This window comes from Danio rerio, chromosome 12, assembly GCF_049306965.1.
Source record: "Danio rerio strain Tuebingen ecotype United States chromosome 12, GRCz12tu, whole genome shotgun sequence".
Classification (NCBI taxonomy): domain Eukaryota; kingdom Metazoa; phylum Chordata; class Actinopteri; order Cypriniformes; family Danionidae; genus Danio; species Danio rerio.
This window is the reverse complement of record NC_133187.1, coordinates 4,530,715-4,556,269: the sequence shown is the minus strand read 5'-3', so window position 1 is coordinate 4,556,269 and position 25,555 is coordinate 4,530,715. Positions and strand designations below refer to the sequence as shown.

The window sequence follows — 25,555 nt, the reverse complement described above, 5'->3', positions numbered from 1 at the left end:
ACATGCACAGGCTACAGTATTATAGATCCCAGTGGGGACTGTCATAGACAAAATGATGTTTCTACCATACAAATCTTATACTGTTTCCTCCTACCCCTGAACCAAACTCTTACAGAAAACAATCTGCAGTTTCACATGTTTAAAATACTTCATTCTGTGTTATTTATAAGAATGTTCACCTATGGGGAACTCAATTTTGGTTCCCATGTTGACACAAGTCCCCATGAATCAGTATGCATTCAGGTTTAAGTCCCTACAAGAATATAAAAACAAGTACACAAGCACACACACACACACCACTTTCCTGTCTGTCTGCACTGCAAAACATGCTTTTATTACTGTCTCATTTCTAAACCAAATATCTAAAACTATTAAATCAAGAAGCATTTTCTAAACAAGTAAAACATAATATATAAATATTTAAAAATATTAATATTTTTATTTTTAGAAGCAATCAATTTAAAGAAATTGGTTTTTACCTTAAAACAAGTTAAATAATCTGCCATCGGGGTGTGCAAAATCTTATTTTAAACACAAAAAAACAAATTACTGACCCCTGCATTGGCAGATTATTTAGCTTTATTTAAGGAAAAAAACTAACTTAGCTTTGGCTTATTAATTATAGAAACAAAACTATGGTTTTGATACGTGTATCATGTATTAATGCTGCACACGCCAGATTTCACGCTCATGTTTGGATTTACTAACGATGAAATGAACAAACTTTTTTTTTTTTTTTTTTTTAGATATTTGGAGTAGCAACAAGACACAAATTTGAAGTAAGAAAAGCATTTTTTTGCAGTGTGTCTCCCTCGCTCTCTGTCAGGCTGGGGAATGTTGCCACTCGTCTCGAGTGTCGGGATGGAGCTAATTTTAGCAGGACAGCTGAATGTGAGGGGTCATAATGCAGGATAAAACCAGTGGGCAGTCGGACATTCGTGGTCTGAGCCAGAACTTTTCTTCTCTCTCTCTCTCTCTTTCTCTCCCTCGCTTGAAGGCTCGCACCATTTTGTCTGTTCTCCTTTCAGCAACAGAGGTAAGAAATTATTTTAAAATACTACATTCATTCTGTACAGGAATTGAGGTCAATTATGGTGGATTCGTTAGCACAAAATAAAAGAAGAAGACGGAGGAGGAATCAAGATATATTTATCCTTCCTGGTTTCTACATTTCCAATAAAACACAGACAGGAACCTTTTTTTGTAAAGCAGAAGTTGTCATCATCAGAACTGCAACAGACGTCTTATAATGTCTTGCAAAAGGCTGACCTCTGCTTCTGACTGTAGGTTTGAAGGTTTATGTGCAATTTACTTTTAATGCAAGATGTACACTTGCATATGCTACTTATATTTATTACAAAATTTCTTTTACAAAACCTTCTTTCTTTTATACTTTATGAATGATCTATTTTTCATTGGTAATTTTGAAGTTAACTTAATTGTTTTTACAAGTTTAAGTTGATTGAACATAAAACATCCAAGTTATCCCACAAAAACAAGAATTGTGTTGATTCAGCTCATTATAAATAAAAAGTAGTTTAAACAAGCAACGAAAATCTAAAATTATAGTCAAATATCCCAAAGCCATCACTTTTGAACATGTTTTTGTCAAAACATAGTTAAAATTTGTAATAATAAAAACTGACAATAGTTTAATCCAACACAATCTCACGGCAATTCGTAACTTTTTCATTTAGTGGCTAATTCGTACAAATTCGTACGATCTAATTCGTACATTTTAGTACGATTTGCGTATCCCCCAATGACGGTTGGGTTTAGGGGTGGGGTTAGGTGCCACGCCTCCTTTTTAAAATCGTACATTTTCTTACGACTGAACTCGTACGAATTCGTACGAGTTAGCCACTAAACTACCAAAACGTAAAATACTTACGTTTTCTCGTGAGATCAGGCTGTTTAATCTTGTATAAATGTCCATGTAAATGTGGTAATAGCATATTTTACTGTATTTTGTGAAACAATTTTTAAAATCACAGATTAAATATTTCATTTTTATTATTCCATGATAGTTACAAAACTTTGATATTTCATTTTTATTATTGCATTATTATTATTATTAATTTTTTTTTTTTTTTTATTCCATGATAGTTAGAAAACTTTGATATTTCATTTTTATTATTGCATTATTATTATTATTATTATTATTATTATTATTATTATTGTTATTATTATTATTATTCCATGATAGTTGCAAAACTTTGATATTTCATTTTTATTATTGCATTATTATAATTATTGTTAATTTTATTATTATTATTATTATTATTATTATTATTATTATTATTTCATTTTTATTATCCCATGATAGTTGCTTACTTCAGTCACTTCTGTGTATATATGTGTATGTCGTGTATGATGTGTATGTTGTATGATGTGTCGTGTATGATGTGTATGACTTCACTGTGGTTGGCAAAGTAAAAATTTCATTGTACAGGGAAACGTGTTTCCTTACTGTCCACATGACAATAAACAATTGAATTAAATTGAATTTAATTGAATTGAAAACAGGCTCATTATAGAGACTCTCGGACATTTCTAGAGACTGCGAATTATGTAGCTGGAGATACGTATGGCTGCATTTCATTTTTTAAAGCAAACACTACGGTACTACGGCAGTATTACGCCGTTCTTTTTCATGCTTACCTCTGTGTGGAGGGCTTTCCCGCTGCAACCAGTTTGTCCAGTTAGCTCGACGACCAGGTTCGAGTCCAGGGAAGAGCATTTCCAGAAATCAGGTAAGACAAAAACAGAATCCAAAAAATAAAATGAACAAGTGAATAACGGTGAGAATGTGGTAAAATCCGGAAACGTGGTAAAAATCAGACGAGGGCTTTTCTTTTTCTGGACGGCTTTTGGAAACCCTCGGTTGGGTTTAGGGAAGGAGGAGGGTGGGTCAGTCGATTGGTGTGTCGCACAGTCAATCATTCAGTCAGTCAGTTTGACAGCGGCCTCTGGTGGGTTTACGCGAGAACAGCACGGGTGCGAACGGCACTTGCGAGAGACATTTGAGATATGAAAAAGTGCACACAGCGGCCTCTCGTGGATTTGCGAAAACAAAAACTGCAAAAATACGTACTTTCAGAAACGTCCACAGGACTACGTTTTCAGAATGAGCCTGGGTTGGATATTTCAGATGCTGTATTTTACCAGGGTAAACAGAAATAAACTTTCAAAGTGGCTTGAAAGTGATGTAATTATAAAACCTCTAAATTTCCCAATTGCTAAACTTTATTTCAGTGAAACATGCTCACTGTGAAAAATGCAGGGTCCACACAATTCATTCATGTTGTCTCAACACAAATCGATTAAGTCAACACAACAAAGTTAAGTAGATTGAACATATATTAAGTTGTCCCAAAAAAAAATCTCCAGTTCCCAGTTTTTCAAAAGTGGGATTTTGGATCACAGATTGGAAATGGGTTTTTCAAAAGTAACAGGGGAATTTTGAATTAAGATCAGAGCATGTGATCCAATCTTATATTAAATTTAGATCAAACCTGCCCTTTGGGTTATTCAAAACTTTGAACTCATATTGGGGTCTGTTCGATCCAAGAAAACAGGATTATCCTGATCCCATCAGAAGGGGGGATTCAATTGTGATTTTTTTTTTTGTTGTTGTTGTTGTTTTGCCAAATAAGCCTGTAATTTGATGTGACACTAGACAAGGGAGTGGGGATCCAAAGGCATGTTCATTGAGAATGGTCAGGCAAGCAACGATCAACACAAGGGCAAACAGATGTATACAGGCAAATCCAGAGTTGTGGTCATTAAACAGGCAGATAGTCAAAAAGACATACAGCAGGTAACATAAACAAATAAAACAAGTCGAGCGCCTAAAACACGTCGTAATGTTCACTATAGAGTTCAACAAGACTCTTTCATTTCTGTGTGTTTCTGTGCTGACTTCATAGTTCTAGTAATCAGTTCATGAGTAGCTTCAGCTGTGAATGCAATCATGGAGATCTAGACCAGGTGTGTGAATGGGTCATGCACACAGCTGTTGTGTCCGTTTAATAGTGGATTCAATACTATGTGATTACCAGCGATCTGCACAGGCTGGATCGCTGGTGATTGTGACAGAACCAGACAAAATGTTAATTTTTTAGTGAATGATCACAAGCATAATGATTACTGATGATATATAAATTCCTCCATATTTGAAGCCTATATGGAGCATGTCACATCTAATGAGATATGGAAAACAACAACAACAAAACAACATTAAAGCAGTATTGTATTAGACAAACTAAAACATGTTAAATGTTTATTGATTGCAGTGTTTCGTTTTTTTACCATCAAAACAAACAAGGGCTGTTTGTGGCCACTGGTATTTTGCCTACCTGTTGTTCTTTGCAAGGCAGTAAGCTACACTGTTGGTTCCATTTAAGGCTCTGGTAAACAGGATTTGATAATCTGGAAATTTGGCATTTGGATTGTTGTTGGATTAATTTAAAGCTCCAGAAGTTTACACTCTGAAAAACATAATTTTTTTTTTTTTTAAATGTCTGATGGTAAATCATACTAAACATTTACTATTTTAGGTCCGTTACGATTACCTAAATGGTTTACAATTGCCAAATGCCAGAATAATGAAATTTTAATTCATTTCTATACAGTCAAAAGTTTACATATATTTCCTTGGTATTTTTTTAGCTTTACTTTTAAACTGTATAACTTTGGTTAAATGTTTTGGGTATCCTTCCACAAGCTTCTCACAATAGTTTGAAGGAATGTTGGCCCATTCCTCCTGACAGTACTGGTGTAATTGAGTCAGATTTGTTGGCTGTCTTGCTCGCTCAAGCTTTTTCAACTCCACCCACTAAATTTCTATAGAATTGAGATCAGGGCTTTGTGATGGCCACTCCAAAACATTCACTCTGTTGTCCTTAAAGCACATTTTAACTAATTTGGCAGTATGCTTAGTTTTCCGTATTTTATGATTCATGCTTTTATTTTTGTATTTTCCCCATTTATTTATGCTTTTCAATTGCATTATGGGACCTTGAACTTTTTTAAACAACTTTTAACCTTGAAAAGTTTGAATAGGGGACTTTTATGAACATTTTTAATGTTTTAAAGTTATATATAGTCTGGATTTGTGTTGTATATTATGCTACAAAGCCTTATAATAAACTGCCAGTACATTTTCTTTCTTGACTTATTATTTCTTATACATTATATTATTTTAAACTACTCAAATGTCAATTAAAGTGAATTTGTTAAACTTTAGAGTTGAATTTTCAACATCAAAAGTCAACAGAGCACAGATCAACATCCCATAATGCAATTCACAACCAGAAATAAACAGAAAAACTATTGTGAATCACAAAAAACAAAAACTATGCTATGTTTTTTACAGTGTACTTTAAAATAAAGTGACCAAATTTGCACTGGTTATAATGTAATCAGCCGGCTTTTTAGCATAAAATAAACAAGTGAAGGTCAAAGTGCAGAAACAACCAAAATCTCTATTCGCAGAGGCCTTGCAAGAGCAGCAGATCAACAGCAGTGCAGCTGCTGCTGCTGGTGTATTTATAGACCCAACTGTTAGGCGGTAGCGTCAGCAGGGCAGAAGTAAGTTTACTAAAGAGTGGATGAGGCGGGGGTGACAGGAAAACAGTCTCTCCTACATACTTTACATAAAGGTCAACAATGAGAATAGGTTTCGTCAAGCGACATTAACACATGTGTAACGCTTGAGGAAGACAATAATGAGGAAGAGCAAGTCATTACTCATTATGAGGAAATACAAGAGAAAGATAAAGCAGAAGAAGTAGTTAAGGATATGGTGACGATATACTGCCGAACACACACAGATAAACACAAAGTTTTTTAAGGAATTCAAGTCATATGTTTGTTTTTCTTTGAATGTGCATGGCAAATAAAAAACTTTGTATATTTAATTTTTAAAAAGTTCCTCAAAACACTTCCTCGTTTCATTGTGAGTTTGGGGTCTATTTTAAAGAGTTAGGTGCAAAGTCGAAAGATGCAGACATCTCCGAAACCCAACAGGTGGACAAATCTAAACTTGTTTTTATTAAAACAAATATAAATATGCATATAATAAGTAATACTGCTAATAATAATACCATTATACCAATGCAAATTGTCATGAATAAACTGAACCGAGATAAAGAAGGCATGGAGGCAGTGGCCTTTATATTCATGTAGAAAATTATAATTTTTTAAATATTTTAATCCTTTATTTTTTTTAATATGTTAAGATATTTGTTTATTTCTGTACATCCTGTGTGTATTAAGCAATTTAAGCATTTGAACCGCATATGTGCATAACCAACACGCTCTGCGCTGGACTTTAGAGCAGCTTTTAGTTAGTCAATAGCGCCGTCTATTTCAGTTGCTAAAAATAGCAACACACCAGCAATGCACCTTAACACACCTCCTTTCTAGAATCTGTCACAATACTAATTCAACTGATATCTACTTTGTGTCTTCCCCCCGTACAGTAAAGATGCCTCACGCTTATCCATTCCTGAGCCCTGATCAGAAGAAAGAGCTGAGTGACATTGCTCAGAGGATCGTTGCTCCGGGAAAGGGAATTCTTGCTGCCGATGAGTCCACAGGTGCAAATTACAACACCAATTTCAACAGAAACGAACAAATATTTAAGACTTAAGGTGGAGATGTCACTTTTTAAAGAAAAAACAATGGTCCCACTTTATATTAAGTGTCCCTAACTACTATGTACTTACATCAAAAAATAAATACAATGTACTTACTGTGTTTATAATGTATTTGAGAACACTTGTGGTGCTTTTGAGTTGGGATAGAGGTTGGGTTATGGACAGGTTTGGTGGCGTGGGTAGGTTTAAGGGTGGGTTAAGGTGTAAGGGATGGTCAACAGTGTATTTACAAATGTAATTACAAAAGTTAGTTACAGATGTAATTACATATATGTATTTAATCAAGCATAAGTACATAGTACATGTATTTACACAACAAGTACATTGTAACAAACTATTAATTCCTGTGTAAGTACATATTAGTTAAGGCCACTTAATATAAAGTGGGACCAAAACAATTATGGATCTGCTTGTACACTTCATTTTCAAGCATCTGCACACAGCTACAGTATAGACTGACCACACACGGACACTTTCACAAAATCCCAAAAGTTGAAGCAAAGATATTTTGCATCTTATTTTGAAAAGTTAGTGCTTTCAGCCCAACAATAATTTAATCTCAGTAAGTAAACAGCCAAAATGCATTCAATATTTTTAGCATATTTTATACAACCCTCTAAATTGTGGTATAAACAAACCCACAACTGCGTTAAACTTTTAATTCACAGAATCAAGTAAAAAAATAGGGTTGGTCCATATTTTGTTCCAAATTGGGTTGAAACAACTGATAAAAGTCTTGTTGTCGATCCCAGTTGTAAGAGCAATAAATAATAAGTTGACTTCTATAGTTGATGATTTGGTAAAGTGACAGATGGTACATTTTTACGATGAATCATCTGTTGGGCTGCATCCCAATTATCACAAATACTGCAGAATACTCACAGTAATCAGTCAAGATTGGTGAAGGAAAAATCATGGTTTGGGGTTAGATTCATTATGGGGGAGTGCGAGAGATCTGCAGAGTGGATGTCAACATCAACAGCCTGAGGTGTCAAGACATTTGTGCTGCCCACTACATCACAAACTACAGGAGAGTTCTCCAGCAGGATAGGGCTCCTTCTCATACTTCAGCCTCCACATCAAAGCTCCTGAAAGCAAAGAAGGCCAAGGTGCTCCAGGATTGGCCAGCCCAGTCACCAAACATGAACATTATTGAGCATTTTGGGGAAAAAATGGAGGAGGATGCATTTAAGATGAATCTAAAGGATCTTGATGAACTCGGAGTCCTGCAAGAACGCTTTCTTTGGCATTCCAGATGACTTTATTAATCAGTGATTTGAGTCATTGCAGAGATGTATGGATGCAGTCCTCCAAGCTCATGATGGAGTCAGTCACAATATTCATTCTGTCTCCACTGCAGCAGGACTTTATATACTATACTGGACATTATTTCTGTTCAGTTACAAGACTTTTGTCTAAGCAAAGTCAGACCTTGCTGTCCTAATTAAATAATTAAAAATCAAGGCATGATCATATTTTATTTTGGTAAAATAAGCGCAATCTAGAGCCCTTTGCCTTTTATATAAGCCCCTACTGACACCAAATGATCAATTAGGAGTCAACTTATTATCTTCTAAAACTTGGACAGATGACAAGACTTTTGTCAGGTAGTGTTCTGTCATCATGGCAAAGATAAAATAACAGTCATCAGAAATTAGATATTAAAACTATTATGCTTAGAAGAGTTGAAAAAAAATCTTATCTCTGTTGAACTGAAATTATATACAGTAGGGCTAATAATTCTGACTTCAACTGTACAGTATGTGAGCTATTCAAGAGCCAAACATGTTAAGTTTAAATCAAGTTAACACTAGTTAAGTCAACTTAAAGACTAGTTAAGAGGGTGTAAACTTACCACGTTGAGTTGAAGTAACAAATTATAAAACTACAAGTTGTTTCAGCTTACAAAATAATGACTTAAAAAATCAGTTGTTTAGAGCTGTTTCTTCTTACCCTCTGGCTCTTGTTTTAGGCAGCGTAGCAAAGCGTTTCCAGAGCATCAATGCTGAGAACACCGAGGAGAACAGACGTCTGTACCGGCAGCTGCTGTTCACCGCTGACGACCGCATCAAACCCTGCATCGGTGGAGTCATCCTCTTCCACGAGACCCTCTATCAGAAGACCGATGATGGCAAGCTTTTCTCTCAGCTGATTAAGGAGAGAGGCATGGTGGTGGGAATCAAGGTGGACAAGGGTGTTGTGCCTCTGGCCGGCACCAATGGAGAGACCACCACTCAGGGTATGAAGGACATCCCTTCTTATTCTTCTCAATACTTATATTTGAATTCATATTTGGTGACTTGTTCACAATATTGGTTTATTTCCTGCCTATTATTAAGATATTGACTGTGTATTAGTACTTATAAACATATTCTGGATGATTTTATTTTACATTACTAATCCTACCCAATACACAAACCCAACTGCAAGCTTAATAACTGTTAATAAGCAGCTAATTAGGAGTTTATTAAGGCAAAAGTCCTATGGTTTGTTAATAGCAATAATTTTTCCTTAAAACAAAGCATGACCTCATGTTTTCATAATGTCTTCCTTAGGTCTGGATGGTCTGTACGAGCGTTGCGCTCAGTACAAAAAAGATGGTGCTGACTTCGCTAAATGGCGCTGTGTGTTGAAGATCACACCCACAACTCCATCCAATCTTGCCATTATTGAGAATGCCAATGTGCTCGCCCGCTACGCCAGCATCTGCCAGATGGTGAGACACACTTTTAAAAATATTGATGGAAAAACATTAAAAGCAGAATATGTACGATGGTTTTATTAAAATATCTAAAAGTGTTATATATTGTGCTGGTGAAGACCACAACTCCCATGATTCCACACTCAATCATGGCATCATCAAACTACACCTTTGTTTGTTGTGAATGCACGCCCTCTACTGGCAGAAATTACATACTGTGCCTTTAAGGGCCCTATCATACACCCGTCGCAGTGTGGCGCAAGGCGCGGCGCAATAGTCTTTTGGTAGTTTCAGCTTGGCGCAAGAGTCGTTTTGAGGCGTTGCGCTACGCTGTTTAAATAGCAAATGCATTAGCGCTCATTTTTGCGCCCATAGGAGTTCTGCTCTAAAAAGGAAGGCGTTCTGAGGCGGACCGCTGGCGCGTTGCTATTTTGAGAATCTATAATAGATTTTTCATTAGACCAAAACAAACCCGGTCTAAACTCCGGCGCAGAGTTGTGCCTTGCTTACGCACTGCTTAATACGCACAAGAGAGCAATAGGCAAATATCTTTACATATGAAAAAATGTAAATATTAAGGATATATTTAGTATATAATAAGAATAGATATAGAATATAAATATAAAAATTAAAATATTACAAAACATATTATTTTCTAGCCTACATAAATATGAAAAATCACTGCTTTTATGTCTTCTTCATCTCGGGAGGCTTTTTCAGTTCATTCATAACAATTTGCTTTTGTATAATGTTATTATTATTAGCAGTATTATTTAATATATCCATATTTATATTTGTTTTATTAAAAACAAGCTTAGATTTGCCCACCTGTCAGGTTTTAGACCATATGGGGCACAGCATGTTTTAGGATATAACTCAGGTTTTTGAGCACACTTGGTTATTATTGTTCATTTATTCGTTTGCTGGAAATTAGAACTGAATTTAGAAATAGTTTTGAAATGAATATTTGCGCTTAACAAACAAAATTAATTATTTATAGACTAATGGATGTCTGTGCGTAAAGGTTTCCCTATCCAAGAGCGAAAGTGAAAGTAGATCATTTATGTCTCATAAATGAGACATAAATGAAGATGCTCTGTTTAACAGTTTTCTGTTAAAAACTGTTAACTGTTAGCTGTTTGCTTGTGAAATGCTCATTTTTTCCACTTAGACTTACTTTGCGTCCTGTAAATAGCGAATGCGCTCTTGGCGCGACGCAGCTGACTCTAAAAGGGAATGGGAGATCAGACTCTGATTGGTTTATTCTCAGAACACACCTATAACTCATTAAGACAATAAACTCAACCCTTTTAGACCATGCGCAGCGGCGCAAGGCAGATTTCCCGTCCTTAAATTAGCAAAAACGCGTCCTGACACGCCCTGAAAGCGCTTGCGCCCTGCGTTTTGCGCTCTGCGCATGGACCGTCAAAATAGAGCCCACAAAGTTCACTGTTCAGGGAGGAAGGTAACCACCAACCTGTCATTATTTTTTGCAAAATCAAAACAAAATATTTTTACTGTGTGTCTTTTGTGCTGGTACTTGGTTTATGTCTGCATGTCATGGAGAAATAGCTAACACATTAAACTGGCCAGTAGGCACTGCTAAGTCCTTGTTTTAAAGAACGATTCATTGAATCAATCATTCAAATGATTTGTTCAAAATTCGTTTAAAACAAAAGCAAGTAACTTGCTAAATTCAGAATTGTGGACTATGAATCTGAAATTGAACTTACATTGCCATCATAAAAACAGTATTTTAGTAGAACAGTTCGATAGTAATAGTGATAGCTTCTGCTAATTAAAAATATAAAAGTAATGTAAGTATATTGCTGTAAATAAACTAATTAGCTAATGATAACTGTCCTTTTCACACGGGGCTTCAGCGTCAACGCTTGACAGAGGGAGTGTCTGAAGTTGCGGCTGGCGCGATCGTCATAGCAGCGTCAGCCAATAAAATTAGTCAGCAATCGGCTACTGTCTGAGCTGGTGTATTTGCATACAGCGATCTGATTGGCTGACGCTTCCATCGGCGATTGAAAAGTTGAGCACGTCCCAACCTATCCAGCATATGTTTTTATGCAGCTGCAACCCATTACTAGACAAAACAATCATACACACCCATTCACACACACAGGCACACACACTCATACACTATGGACAATTTTAGCTTACCTAATTCACCTATACCACGTGTCTTTGGACTTGTGGGGTAAACCGGAGCCCCTGGAGGAAACCCACGCGAACGCAGGGAGAACATGCAAACTCCACACAGAAACTCGAACCAGCGACCTTCTTGCTGTGAGGTGACAGCACTATCTACTGTGTCACTGCGCTGCCGATTTTATGACGTTGAAGTGATAGTTCATCAAAAATTTGTAAATTTGATGCAAATTTACTCCTTTTAAGGCCATCCATATTGTAGATTACTTTTTTTTTCTTTGATAAACATTAAAGACGTATTAGCTGAAGCTGTGGTCCGTAGTAATGGCTACTGGCAACTAAATTAAACCTGTATGATAACTAATTATCATCAAAACGGTACTAAAATGGTATCTTGGATGGTGAAACCTGCATTAAAAAAGTAGCATTTTTAATCAGTTTTCCCCTGGTGTTTATAACCTTTTCAGAAACAAAGCCTTTACCCCTTTTAAAAGTACAATTCTCGCTATCAACAAACCATTGACAGGATTTTTAGCCCAAATAACTCTTATATTGCTGCTTATCAATAGTTATTTGCTAGCCGGCAGCTAGCTCTCTGCAACTCTCACATGGTCACCCACTAAAGCCAAGCAGGGCTGCGCCCAGTCAGTACCTGGATGACAAACCACATGGAAAAGCTTGGTTGCTGCCAGAAGTGGTGTTAGTGAGACCAGCAGGGGGCGCTCAACCTGTGGTCGATGTGGGTCCTAATGCCCCAGTATAATGAAAGGGACTCTATACTTCTCTTTGAGCACCATTTTTGGATGAGATGTTAATCCAGGTGGATGATGCACATTGGTGGTGGATAAGGAGATTCCCCTCAATGTGTAAAGTGCTTTGAGTGTCCGGAAAAGCGCAATATAAAAATGTAAGGAATTATTATTATTATTATTTTACTGTCTTTTCTTTATTACAAGTACGCACTGTTTTAAATACGTTTTAGTTTGAAGTTGTGAAAGTCATTCTTGATGTGCAGCTGATCACAGAGGGTTGGAACAGATCTTTTAATCCTAGTTTCTTTGCAAATCCTGTTCTGTGGATATGTTCATATGCGTTACTATGGAGACATGTTATCACGTGCCTGTCAATCAATTCGGTGGGCGGGGAAAACTGCACTCCTACATCACTTTGCGGTGAGCCTCAAAATCTCTAGGATTAGGATCCTATTTGGTCAGAAAATTGACTTATTGTGTTTATATCACACCAATATGACAGTGGACACACTATACCTACACACAGTCCTGTCTAAACAGCTTCCTAAAGTTGTTTTTCACATCATAGGTGGCCTTTAACATATGCACAGTGTGTCAGATGAATCATTTATATTCATTTCTGTTGCTGTGGTCAGCATGGTATTGTACCCATCGTGGAGCCTGAGATCCTGCCTGATGGTGATCATGACCTGAAGAGATGCCAGTACGTGACGGAGAAGGTTCTGGCAGCGGTGTACAAGGCTCTTTCAGACCATCATGTGTATCTGGAGGGAACCCTGCTGAAGCCCAACATGGTGACGGCCGGTCACTCCTGCTCCCATAAATACTCACCTCAGGAGATCGCCATGGCTACTGTCACAGCCCTGCGCCGCACCGTTCCACCTGCTGTCCCCGGTGAGCCCAAAAACACCCACAGTCACGCTTAAAGGGATAGTTCACCCAAAAATCCACCTTCTGTCATCATTTATTCACACTTATAAACTCGTTTCAAACCTTTATGAGTTTCTTTCTTTTGTTAAACACTAAATAAGATACTTTGAAGAATGCTGGGGGAAGCCATTGATTTCAATAGTATTTGTTTTTTCGACTATGGAAGTCAGTGGTTACAGGTTTTCAGCTTTCTTCAAAATATTGTATTATTACGTATAAGTCAAGTCTCGCTTTCAGTTTCAGGCTCTGGCGCGTTTTGCACTCATACACAAGCGTACCGCGCCAAAGCCCAAGTGAACCGCTCGATTCAGCGCACTCACACTTCTCAAATGATGTGGGAAACGGGCCTGGGCACAGTTCGCATAGCATAGTGTGAGAGAATCGTCCTAACTCCCCTTAATATTATCATCATCATCATCTTCCCAAAGGCATCACCTTCCTTTCTGGAGGCCAGAGCGAGGAGGAAGCTTCAATCAACCTGAGCACCATCAACCAGTGTCCGCTGAGCAAACCCTGGGCCCTCACCTTCTCCTACGGACGGGCCCTGCAGGCCTCCGCTCTTAAAGCCTGGGGAGGAAAGAAGGAGAATGGCAAGGCCTGCCAGGAGGAATTCGTCAAGAGAGCCGTGGTATGTGAACTTGCATGAATTATTAGCCCTCCTGTACATTTCCTCCCCAATTTAGGCAAGTTAAGGTAATTAGGCAAGTCATTGTATAATGATGGTTTGTTCTGTAGATAATTGAAAATAAATACTGCTTAAGGGGGTTAATAATATTGACCTTAAATTGTTTTTTTTTTAAATAAAACTGCTTTTATTCTAGCTGAAATAAAACAAATAAGACTGTCTCCAGAAGAAAAAAATACTATAGGAAATACTGTGAAAAATTCCTTACTCTGTTGAACAATGATAATACATTTTTTTTAAATCACAGGATGGCATTTTGACTTCAATTAAGTATTTATACCCAATTAAAAGAGTACTATAGTAATTACAGCGAATACTATAGAATACTATAGAAAAGTAAAATAAAATGTATTTTAAAAGTGGGTCAAGACAGGACAAACTTACGTGGCCCACATATCAATTTTTAACATCTGGGCCAAATACTGCATTTGACATCTGGCACATTTCTTGTGCTACCTCTGCCAAACCTGGGCTATATTTTGCCCACATACTGTATGCAAGTGATGGGCAAATGCCTGATGTGCCAGCTTTATGCCAAATCAGGGCCAGAGTTTTTTTTTCCACCTAGGTACAGTAAACAGTAGCATTGATTAACAAAGAGTGGGAATATATAGTTTATAATACAATTTACTATAGTATGGTTCATAAAACACCATGGTATCAACAAAAAATACTATATTTTCATGTGGGCAGGTTTGCTTATTGTGAAGGGGATTTAGGGTTGTATATTTTTAGACCCTGTAAAATATTATAGTATGACCGACATTAATAGTATCTGCCAAATATACTTATACTTATCTAATATTCAAGACAGATTATAGGCTTACACTATTTTTATATATATATATATATATATATATATATATATATATATATATATATATATATATATATATATATATATATATATACTTTTTTTTTTTTTTTTTTACCCAAAATCACTAGGATTGACATTTTTTCACTATAAAGAATCTTTTGTAAATGTTTAATGGATTTTTAAAGTTCTTCTCAGTACTATTAATGCCAATAATAAACCTTTATTTTTAAAAGTCTAAGTAATGCCATTATTAATAACATTTCTAAGTTTACTACTGTAAGTATCTGTGTATAGAGTGCATTTTCTCCATAAGGAGGTTTAAAAAGCCGTTGTTTTTTTCATTACTAATCCAAATCTCAACCATTAAAGGTGAATTACAACATTGCAAAGTTTTGCAAACATTGAAGCCAAAAAAAATACAGTATAAATGTAAAAATCAGACATAAAGACAGTTACAGTACTTTAATGGGTAGAAAAAAAATTACAATCCCAAGAAGCACTGTGAATAGCAATCAAAAACAGCAGAGAAATATAAAACTTTTACAGATAAAATAAATAGAAACAATTATTGACAGTCACACACATACAAACACAAATAGTCAAATGTATGGAATTAATGACATAATTTGCATTGCATCATGGGAGTAATTGCATAAAATTGTTTTGATTCCTGATTGTTATCCTTTTTGTGCATTCTTCTAATGATCATGTTAAAATATTACATATTTTTTGTTAGTTATTAGTTTAATAGTTTTGAGTTATTTATTAGTTAATAAATCAGTTCCACTGTTAAATAAAATAAATGAAGTTTTCTCCTATAGGTAACCGAATATCGAACATCTTGAAACGACACATATGTTTTGGGGTGCGTTCCCAAACAACGACATAACTTGCGGCTAAACTATCATACTATGATGCATTGTTTGGGAATTAAATGATGTATTGACGAGTGTTTCCCAAAACCATATCACATATCCGTCGTTTGAATCTCTTTAGTTATAATGTAAAATGTCCATAATGACGCTCTAAACAGAGGGGAGTAACAACTTCTTTAGAGAAAAAACACATACTTTTTGTGCAAATTATATTGATTTACTCGCACACGCATTTGAAAAAAAATCCAATGTTAGTTTCGGTAAAAACATGCACAACATATTAATTGAAATATAAACAGCACATATAGAGCCTATGTTTCTTTTACAATTATTATTGAGAATATTCCATATTCTATTCTAACACATAAAACCACTTAGCTAACACCTATTTTAATCTCATATATAAATCATATAAATCATTAATGGTTGTAATTTACTGTAGTCTATTTATTAAAGAATGAAGAAAAATTCTACTTAATAATAATAATAATAATAATATTAAATATTAAGCAGGATCTTGTTTATTTTCTTATTTTATTTTATTTATTGTAAAAGTCTACTATATAACTTGTCAAATAATTTGTTTACTATATAATTTGTCTACTTATAATTTGTCAAAACCGCAAACCTTGCAGAAAAACGTGTGTTAAATACATACAGTGAAACCATAAACATGTACTTGAGCATCCATTTAACTTAGTGAAATGAACACGATAAGACAGTATGATGGCAACAGCTTGTTTTTTCCATACTTGTAATTTTTACAGGGACATATCTTTGACAAATAAAGGGTTAATTTCATGCAGTTGAGTTCATTGCACAACCAAATAAATTCCACAAAACAAGTCTATGATGTGTAATCCAATATGTTCGCCTCACCCATATGGACGACTTTTCTGGCGTGCTCAGTTTGCTCGGTAGCTTACTTTATATGTTTTATATTTATTAAGAAATTAAGAAAAATCCTACTTAATAATAATAATAATAATAATAACAACAATAATAATAATAATAATAATAAGTATGATCTTGTTATTTTCTTATTTTATTTTATTTATTGTAAAAGTCTACTTTTACAATTTGACACATTCACACAGGCCCATGTCATATATAGGCCTACAGTACAGATGCATTTCTTAACAAATAAGCTACTACAAATTAAAAGCATTAACGCATGCTATATATATTTGTTTTCACAAGCTTTGGAGATGTAAAGTAAATTACACTTTTAAATAATCGGTCACCTATAGCTTTCGCCATGGCTGCGTTCAAAATGCCATAATTATTTTTAAAGTGCACTACGAAGGGAGCACAATTGTCAATATGAAGATCGCTAAAACTGAACTGTAAAGAATACTTTGAAAACAAATTACACCTAAGAGAGAGGTTTTTTTTTAATCATTCCGAGTTTAAATGTTGGAACGTTCTTAATGAATAGGGCATAGGGGGGATAACTGAAAACACAGCCAGGAACCATGCTTCTAACTACAGCACTAGAGGTGTAGTTGCAAGCATACAAGTTTGAGAATGTTCAGTGCAACAACAGATTTAGGAAACACCAAATCAACGAACAATGTTTGTAACAACACAACTTGCGACCTTAGTTGGCTAACGATGGTTTTCGGAAACACACCCCTGATTGCCTAAAATTAAGTTGAGCAACGCTGTATTTACTTCACATGCAACATTAGGTATTTAAAACCATTTTTTTCAACAGAGTCTGGCTGCAGACACGATGCAGTCTTAGACCGATGCAATCTCGGCCACGCATGAGCATTTATATCGATGCAATCTCAGCCGCTCATGCGCATTTGAACTCGTATATTCTCATGCATGCACACTTTGCAGCGGGTCAAAGACAGAAACACGCCAAAATACGGTGTACAAACTAAAGGTGTGACAGACAAAAGAACTACCTATGTATCTATTCACATAATTATGTCACAAGGTAACCTGTAAACTCCTATTATATGAAGATTCGGGTCACGGCCAGGATTTTACTTAAAATAATAGCCGATAGGGTCTGCGATGCAGTGGCGCCGAAGGTTGTGCTGTCGCATCACAGCAAGAAGGTCGCTGGGTCGCTGGTTCGAGCCTCGGCTCATCTGACGTTTCTGTGTGGAGTTTGCATGTTCTCCCTGTGTTTGCGTGGGTTTCCTCCGGGTGCTCCGGTTTCCCCCACAGGCCAAAGACATGTGGTATAGGCTAATTAGGTAGGCTAAATTGTAGTGTATGAGTATGTGTGTGAATGAGTGAGTGTGGATGTTTTCCAGAGATGGGTTTCAGGGATAAGTTGGCGGTTCATTCCACTGTGGCAACCCCGGATTAATAAAGTAACTAAGCCGACAAGAAAAAGAATGAATGAATAGCCGATAGGCATTTCCAATGTTGTCTTAATAACTTCATTACTTCACACGTCTAAAATGTCGTTATATTGGCTGAACGCATAACGGTAATACACTACTAAATACAACTTTTCTACACATTCCTCCAACGTAAAAAATATTTATGTAGACATCTTATAGTGCTTTACCATTCTGTAGTACAGTATTATACCATTTATATTACAGTAATCAAAACTTATACGTTAACACGTCGCTCTGAATGCGCATGTGCAGCTGAGATTGCACTGGTCTGAGATTGCATCATGTCTGCAGCCAGACCCTTCTCCTTTTTTTTTTTTTTTTTTTTACATTTTGTTTCTATTTTACTGATCTAATTTGTGCTTATTTGCTTTACAGAACAACAGCGCAGCAGCTGTCGGTAAATACGTCTCCAAAGGAGACACCGGAGCAGCGGCAGGAGAGTCTCTGTTTGTGGCCAATCATGCTTATTAAAGAAATACCAACGGCCACACTTCAACCGGCTCACTCATCTGTTCACTCATATGTGCACACACAGTCATGAATCACTCTTTCCAGCATACACACTTTCCACAATGATATAAGCATCATGATAGGTGACCAACTGATAAAGATAGCCTGCGTTTCCTCCATTTCAGCAACTTCTACGTTTGTTTTTTCATCTGTTCTTTTCACCATATATTTTCTATATCTGGCATAAGAATAAAGTATTAAATCATCAACACAGAGTTTGACTGTCTTCACACACAATGATGATCAATGTGCTTCAGAATACAAATAGATTGTAGGTTTTTTATTCTCTCGTTTTAATGGAAATGTTAAGTGGTAAACATCAGGACATCGTGGTAATTAGGGTTTGGTTGATAGAAGATGCCATAGCCATCGCTGATAGACATCACAATACTGAGCCGACATCACAACGATACACATGGCTCTGTTTACATTAACGTCTTAGTTTTAAAATGGCGTCGGACAGTTTATCGAGGATGTACCGTTGGATGGCGTCTCACTATAGTTGTTAAAGAGCCATGAAACCCCCTCGTTTCAGCAGGGTGTTTTCACACCTCTACTTTGGAAAAAGTCAGAAAAGTGGGCGTGTCCAGCTCTGTTTAGGGGGAGTGTCTGAGGAAGAAAAGTGGGATGGTGTGGGAGTGTCTATTTGGGCACGCGCGAGTTTCAGAGTCAAAATACACACACACACACACACACACACAATAGAAAGTGAGTGCTGCTTTAACTGCAGTTTGGCTCTTTCATTCAGGGAATGATTCATGCCCCTCACGAAAAACAAGATATTCGAGGAGCTGCTTTAAGCGTGTATTTTTATGCCATGTTTGATGCCGCACGCCGAATGAGAGAAAAAAAACCCTCCGCATTTTCCGGAAACTTAGATGCACTCGACAGGTAGCGTCAGAAAGCCGCGTGTGTTATTCCGGTCACAAAATGCGGTGAAAATCCTACACGAGGTTAAAGTTTGGTTGTGTTGCTAACATGTTTACACTCGGTGCAATAGTTAACTTAGTTCGATATGAACAAACTGAATAAACAAAGAGCACTGGTCGCTCACTTACCAAATCTGTAGAGACAGGACAATCACCAGCAACAAGAGCCGCGTCTTTATGAAGAGAAGACTACAAGCGAATCCGGATCTCAGCGTTTGCAGATGAGAACAGCTCTCAGGTAAACAATAATCCTCCTTAGACACGCAAGTTATTGTTGTCGAGCGTCGCGTACACTGTTAATCCACACGTGAGTCCAGCTGCGCTCTCACAGAGAGAAAATAAAAACAAAACTGAACTGCAGCAAACTATAAAAGCAACACTTCATGCTTGTTTTGCCAACACAACGTGGCGTCTCTGTCGTCTAAACACTCTGACAGTAATGAATATTAATGAAGTTGCACAATAGAGCGCGCTGATTGGTTTGAACCAAGCCTTACTCATGCATTAATGCATCACACTGTAAGACGTAATAAGACTCACTCTGGCACAGACGTCCAGTCTGCACGCTGGAATACACGCTATTATGTCATGGCCGTGACGCAACTTCAAAAATTTGTTTCAAACCGGAAGTACGAATTTGCTTGAAATAACGCAAAAACAACCAATTTACACTTTTTAGTGAAATATAGGTGTCCTAATAGTGTTTTTAGCAGTGTGGGACACATATACGACTGTCAACAGCTCAAAACATGTGCTTTGGTGTTTCGTGACCCTTTAAACGTGATATTTAATTAATCTTGCCTCTATCTCATGACTCTTCTGTCTTTTGAATCTATCAGGTAACATGTCACAGCATCAGTACACTTCTTCAGTCTTTCGCTTTCACACTTCTACTTAGTCATTTTAATGAAAACCTCAGATACTGTGGCTGCGTCCGAAACTGCCTATTACTCAGTAGGTACTGCATTTAAATGTAAACGTACTACTCGGCCGTTAGAAAAGTACGTTCTATACAGTATGAATGTGAAAAGTATGAATGGAATTCGGACGTACTACATCCGCCATTTTGTCATGGTCATGTGACCTACCTGCGTCAGTTGCGTCGCCTCACTTCCATTCATGCATTCTCTCACGGGGCATCATGGGATAGCGCAGGGTGCATGGGATGCGCACTACAGAATCTCGCCGGAAGTAGTAAGTCATGCGGGTACTTCTCGCCTATTGATTTTCGATTTCTATGAATTCGGACATACTACTCAGCTCGCATACTGATTTTAGCATACTATATAGTATGGGAGTATGCGGTTTCGGACGCAGTCTGTTGGTTTTTTCCTGTTGGTTGTGCACCTTTTTACCAACCAAGTTTGTCGACGCCATTATAGCGACACATCACTCTGCCTATTCATGCCAGAGTCCTGCGGAAAAAGTGATTGACAGGTGGTAATTTGTGTGTAACTTCTCTTTATTTATTTGCGATTTGGTTATGGTTAAAACAAAGACCATGCGGATTTATGTACAAATAGTTAATTTGTCATGAATTAATTAATTATTCATAAATAATTAATTTAATTCACCGCTGATTACGACGAAGATCCCATCGCAATGTTTTTACATTAGACATCGTACGATGCCAAATTGTTCGACATCGCCCAACCCTAGTGGTAATATCTGGGATATCTGGGACTTCTCAGAATTTCTACATATCATTTTAATTCATTAATTCATTTTCATGTGCTTTTTCAGGGCCGCAGTCTTACATAACATTTTGCTTTTGTTAATTTGATTTAGTTTTTTTCCCACTTTAAATAAAATAGGCTCAATTATTCAATTAAATAGATAAAATTATTAGATGTAAATGACACTTGAGGTTAAAAATTGTTAAGAAAAAACAATCTAGTCACGTTGTAGACATGTTTTTAACTATACTGTGACATCTCTGTTTTCCCATGATTATGGGCTGAAAATGAGACAAATAGTTTAACAGGTTTTGTAACCTGATACCAAAACACATGCTCAGCCTACATTTTTGTTAAAAACCACAAAACTTGCAGACAAATGTACATTTTTCACAAATACATTTTTGTGAAACCATAAACATGTACTTAAACATACATTTGACTCGGTGAAAATGAACACGATGAGACAGTGGGATGGCCACAACTCATTTTTTCTGCACTTGTGATTTTTACAGGAACATATCTTTGACTAATAAAGGGTTATTTTCATGCTGTTGAGTACATTGCACAACCAAATAAATTCCACAAAACAAGTCTATGATGTGTAATCCAATATGTTCGCCTCACCCATATGGACGACTTTTCTGGCGTGGTAGCTCACTTTGTATGGTGAATTGCATTGTATTGTTTCACACAACCCTGCTGAAAAATCCAGCTTAAACCAGCCTAGGTTGGCTGGTTTTAGCTGGTCGACCAGCCTGGTTTTAGAGGGGTTTTGGCCACTTCCAGGCTGGTTTTCAGTCATTTCCAGCCTGGTCTTAGCTGGTCAGGCTGGAAAGTGACCAGCTAAAACCATCTAAAACCAGCTTGACCATCCTGGACATAGGATTTTTCAGCTGGGAAAAGATAAAACAACACAATTGCAGTTCACATTTATCTACTGTTTACTTTTTTTTTTTTCTGTTTGTTAGGTTTGGTGAAGGTTTAGGTTAGTTGTTTGTTAGCTAATATGTAATAGTCTTGCTTTCAAATGTACTACAATAAGGACGCGTTTCTCAAAACACAACAAAATGTGCCCCCTCCCTACAGAAAAATCCAGTTTAAACCAGCCTAGGCTGGTTGGCTGGTTTTAGCTGGTCTACCAGGATGGTTTTAGAGGCGTTTTGGCCATTTCCAGGCTGGTTTTCAGCCATTTCCAGCCTGGTCTTAGCTGGCCAGGCTGGGAGATGACCGGCTACAACCAGCTTGACCAGCCTAGCCAGGCTGGGAGCCCAGCCAAAACCAGCTATGTCCAGCTTAAAACAGGCTGGTCAAGGTGGTTTTAGCTGGATTAAGCTGGTCATTTTCCAGCCTGACCAGCTAAGACCAGGCTGGAAATGGCTGGAAACTAGCCTGGAAATGGCCAAACCCCTCTAAAACCAGGCTGGTCGACCAGCTAAAACCAGCATACCAGCCTAGAGTTCGCTTAAATGTAAACAGTGACCTCTAGTGGATTAGGGGAATAATTCACGTCTACGTTTTTTGTTTTTTTGTTTTTGTTTTGATCATGCCACATTTAAAGATCATGCCACCCAACCCTGTTCCTAGAGCACTGCCTTCTTGCAGATTTCAGTGGACCATAAGCACAGCTAGTGTTTTTGAGCCACTTTCTGGTGAAAGCTTTATGTGACTATTTTCAATTTAATAAGCTTCCTATTTCATCATCAATGTTGTAATGTAATTTAAATATAATCAGTTAAACAGACTTCAGCATCTATTTGGTTGTTAAAGCATAAAAAGAGACGAAAGAATGCAGGTGCTCATTAGCCACAGGCTAGCGCAAAAAATCCATTAAAAATATTGGAGTCAAATTAGTTTCAATATTTTAAAGACATGGCATGGTAAAATCTAATTTAATGCAGTGCTTCTTGTTTGGTCTGATACACACTTTATATCTTATCTCAGCCAGGCAGTGAAGGTTGTTGTTTTTAAAAGAAATCAGATCTTAAACAGCAATTTTGTATGCCCTGCTGAAAAAAACTGCATAAACTAGCCAAGGTTGGTTGGTTGTTTGGTTGGTTTTAGCTAGTCGACCAGCCTAATTTTAGAGGGGCTTTGGTCACTTCCAGGCTGGTTTCCAGCCATTTCCAGCACGGTTTTTTCTGGAGAGGCTATGAGATGACCCGCTAAAACCAGCTTGACCAGCCTTGCCAGGCTGGGAGCCCAGCCAAAACCAGCAGGATGGTCAAGCTGGTTTTAGATGGTTTTAGCTGGTCACTTTCCAGCCTAACCAGCTAAGACAGTCTGGAAATGGCAGGAAATCAGCCTGGATGTGGCCAAAACCCCTCTAAAACCCAGCTGGTCGACCAGCTAAAACCAGCCAACCATCCCAGGCTGGTGTAAGCTGGATTTTTCAGCAGGGTGGGAGGACAATTAACCGGAAGCCCTGGAGCTGGCTGACTGAAAGTAAAGATCTGTGCGCATATACCCCATTGTAACCCTGACCAAACACACCTGTCTGTAATCATCAAGTGCTGCAGGTCCTATTAATTGGTTCAAGTGTGTTAAATCAGTGTTGAGGCTGAATTCTGCAAGACGGTAGCTCTTCAGGAACATGGTTGGTGATCACTGATCTAAACACTGGGCACCATCAGTTTTATCAAAACATATAGCTAATTGTATTGCTGTAAGGTGCTTTTATTCTCTAGTGAATGAATGGCATCTGCCAGCAGAATCCAGCCACTTACAATAACACGACAAAAGACTTCAGGAGCGTTTTCAGGTAAGTTCTCAAACACACATTGCATATGACTCTGCTACGATGCCTGAGAGAGCTTAACATGCTGCAATTTAAAAAAAAAACATGCAATTACAAAAAACACCAGCAAATTAAGAAAAGATCTTCATCCGTTTAACAACACACCGGCTGCAAATCCTCGCAATGCGTACACATAAAAAACATGCTGCATTTTCTCACAATGCGAACAATTTAATAAAACACGCTGCATTTTCTCACAATGCGAACAATTTAATAAAACACGCTGCATTTTCTCACAATGCGAACAATTTAATAAAACACGCTGCATTTTCTCACAATGCAAACAATTTCCGAAAATGCGCTACATTTTCTCACAACACCTTAAAATAGTACAGGACACAATGGCAATGTTTCATGGGGACCCTAAAACATGATAGACCCGGCTATTTATGTTATGAATTTTTAGGCTAATGACGTCAGGATGTTAAAATAAACAAACAAAAACCTTCCACCTTTCAAAGATCACCTACAGCTTCACTGAGCACTAGTCACGGCACAGCGGCGTCTGTCTCGTTTTTGGGAAATGCATTTGTAATAATTTGTTTGAGTTGTGAGTAAATGCAGCATTTGTTTAATGTGTATGCATTGTGATGATTTGCAGCATGTGTGCTCTTTTCTTAATTTGCTGGCATTTTTTTTAACTGCACGTGTTGTTTTAAGTGAAGTTTCACAAAACTAATTTCGAGAGGAGCATGTGATATGATTGACCACAGCTGGTCCCTATCTGTAACATTAGCTAGCCAATCGGATTATTCCCAACTTAACATAAATATCCAGCCTAAAGCTACGGTCACATTAGAGTTTGAGCATGCAATATTCCAGCCTGATCTCACGAGAAAACGTAAGTATTTTACGTTTTGCCAGTTTAGTGCCTAATTTGTACGAATTCGTACGAGTTGAGTCGTACGAAATGGTACGATTTTAAAAAGGAGGCGTGGCACCTAACCCCACCCCTAACCCCGACCGTCATTGGGGGATAAGCAAATCGTACTAAATTGTACGATTAATTAATTAGATCGTAATTAGATCGTACGAATTCATACGAATTAGCCACTAAATGAAAAAGTTACGAATTGCCGTGAGATTGTATTGAATATTCTGCCGTGCGGCGCTGCGAAAAGGAGCGGGATTAAACAAGTTTATTAGACATTTAAAAAGTGATTGCTCCATGTTTTAAATTTCTGTCCAGAGAGGTCATGTTTTGATCCTCGATTGGTCTCACGCAATCAAGTGATGCGATTTCGCAGGTCAGAGTTCACCAAGCTTGAACTTTGCACCACAGCGACCTGCGAAACTTGACCTTGCATTTCCGCAATTTTGCATTCGCGTACGTATGAATAGAAGTATATGGGAGGAAAAGCCCAGTATGACCACAGCTTAAAGCATGTATTGGTGTGGTTGGCGGTCTATTTTTATAGAGCTATCATTATTAATTAAGGATTGAGCCAAACGAATCAGGGGAGCTCTCGAGAGCTACCTGATCTCATATCCCTTTAAATGTTCATTGACCAGGCAGGAGCCTTGGGCTCGTCTATCTCCAAGCTCAGGGTTCTCTCACAGCAAGCCAAACCTGCTGACACAGCCAAGCATTATCTAGAACGGTGAACTCTTGAAATTGCAGCACTTTAAGCTCTCTCGGCCACCGTATTTTACTCTGTTACTAGTTATGTTTCCATTTTAAAAATGTGAATTAGA

General features: G+C 37.3%; 1 protein-coding gene across 1 annotated transcript; it reads left to right on the top strand.

Annotated features, from left to right (window-relative positions):
- Positions 1-1,013: 1,013 nt before the first annotated feature.
- On the top strand, positions 1,014-18,667 carry aldoab (aldolase a, fructose-bisphosphate, b). Its single transcript, NM_213215.1, has 7 exons — positions 1,014-1,036; positions 6,486-6,602; positions 8,635-8,901; positions 9,218-9,378; positions 12,911-13,169; positions 13,634-13,833; positions 18,324-18,667. Exons 2-7 carry the CDS (start codon positions 6,491-6,493, stop codon positions 18,417-18,419), a joined length of 1,095 nt encoding a protein of 364 aa, NP_998380.1. The 5' UTR covers positions 1,014-1,036; positions 6,486-6,490; the 3' UTR covers positions 18,420-18,667.
- The last annotated feature ends 6,888 nt before the right edge of the window (positions 18,668-25,555 follow it).

Coding starts and splice junctions, on each gene's coding strand:
- aldoab (NM_213215.1), top strand. CDS start 6,491: ATGCCTCACGCTTATCCATTCCTGAGCCCTGATCAGAAGAAAGAGCTG. Junction 6,603..8,634: donor TGCTGCCGATGAGTCCACAG/GTGCAAATTACA, acceptor CTCTTGTTTTAG/GCAGCGTAGCAAAGCGTTTC. Junction 13,834..18,323: donor AATTCGTCAAGAGAGCCGTG/GTATGTGAACTT, acceptor TTTGCTTTACAG/AACAACAGCGCAGCAGCTGT.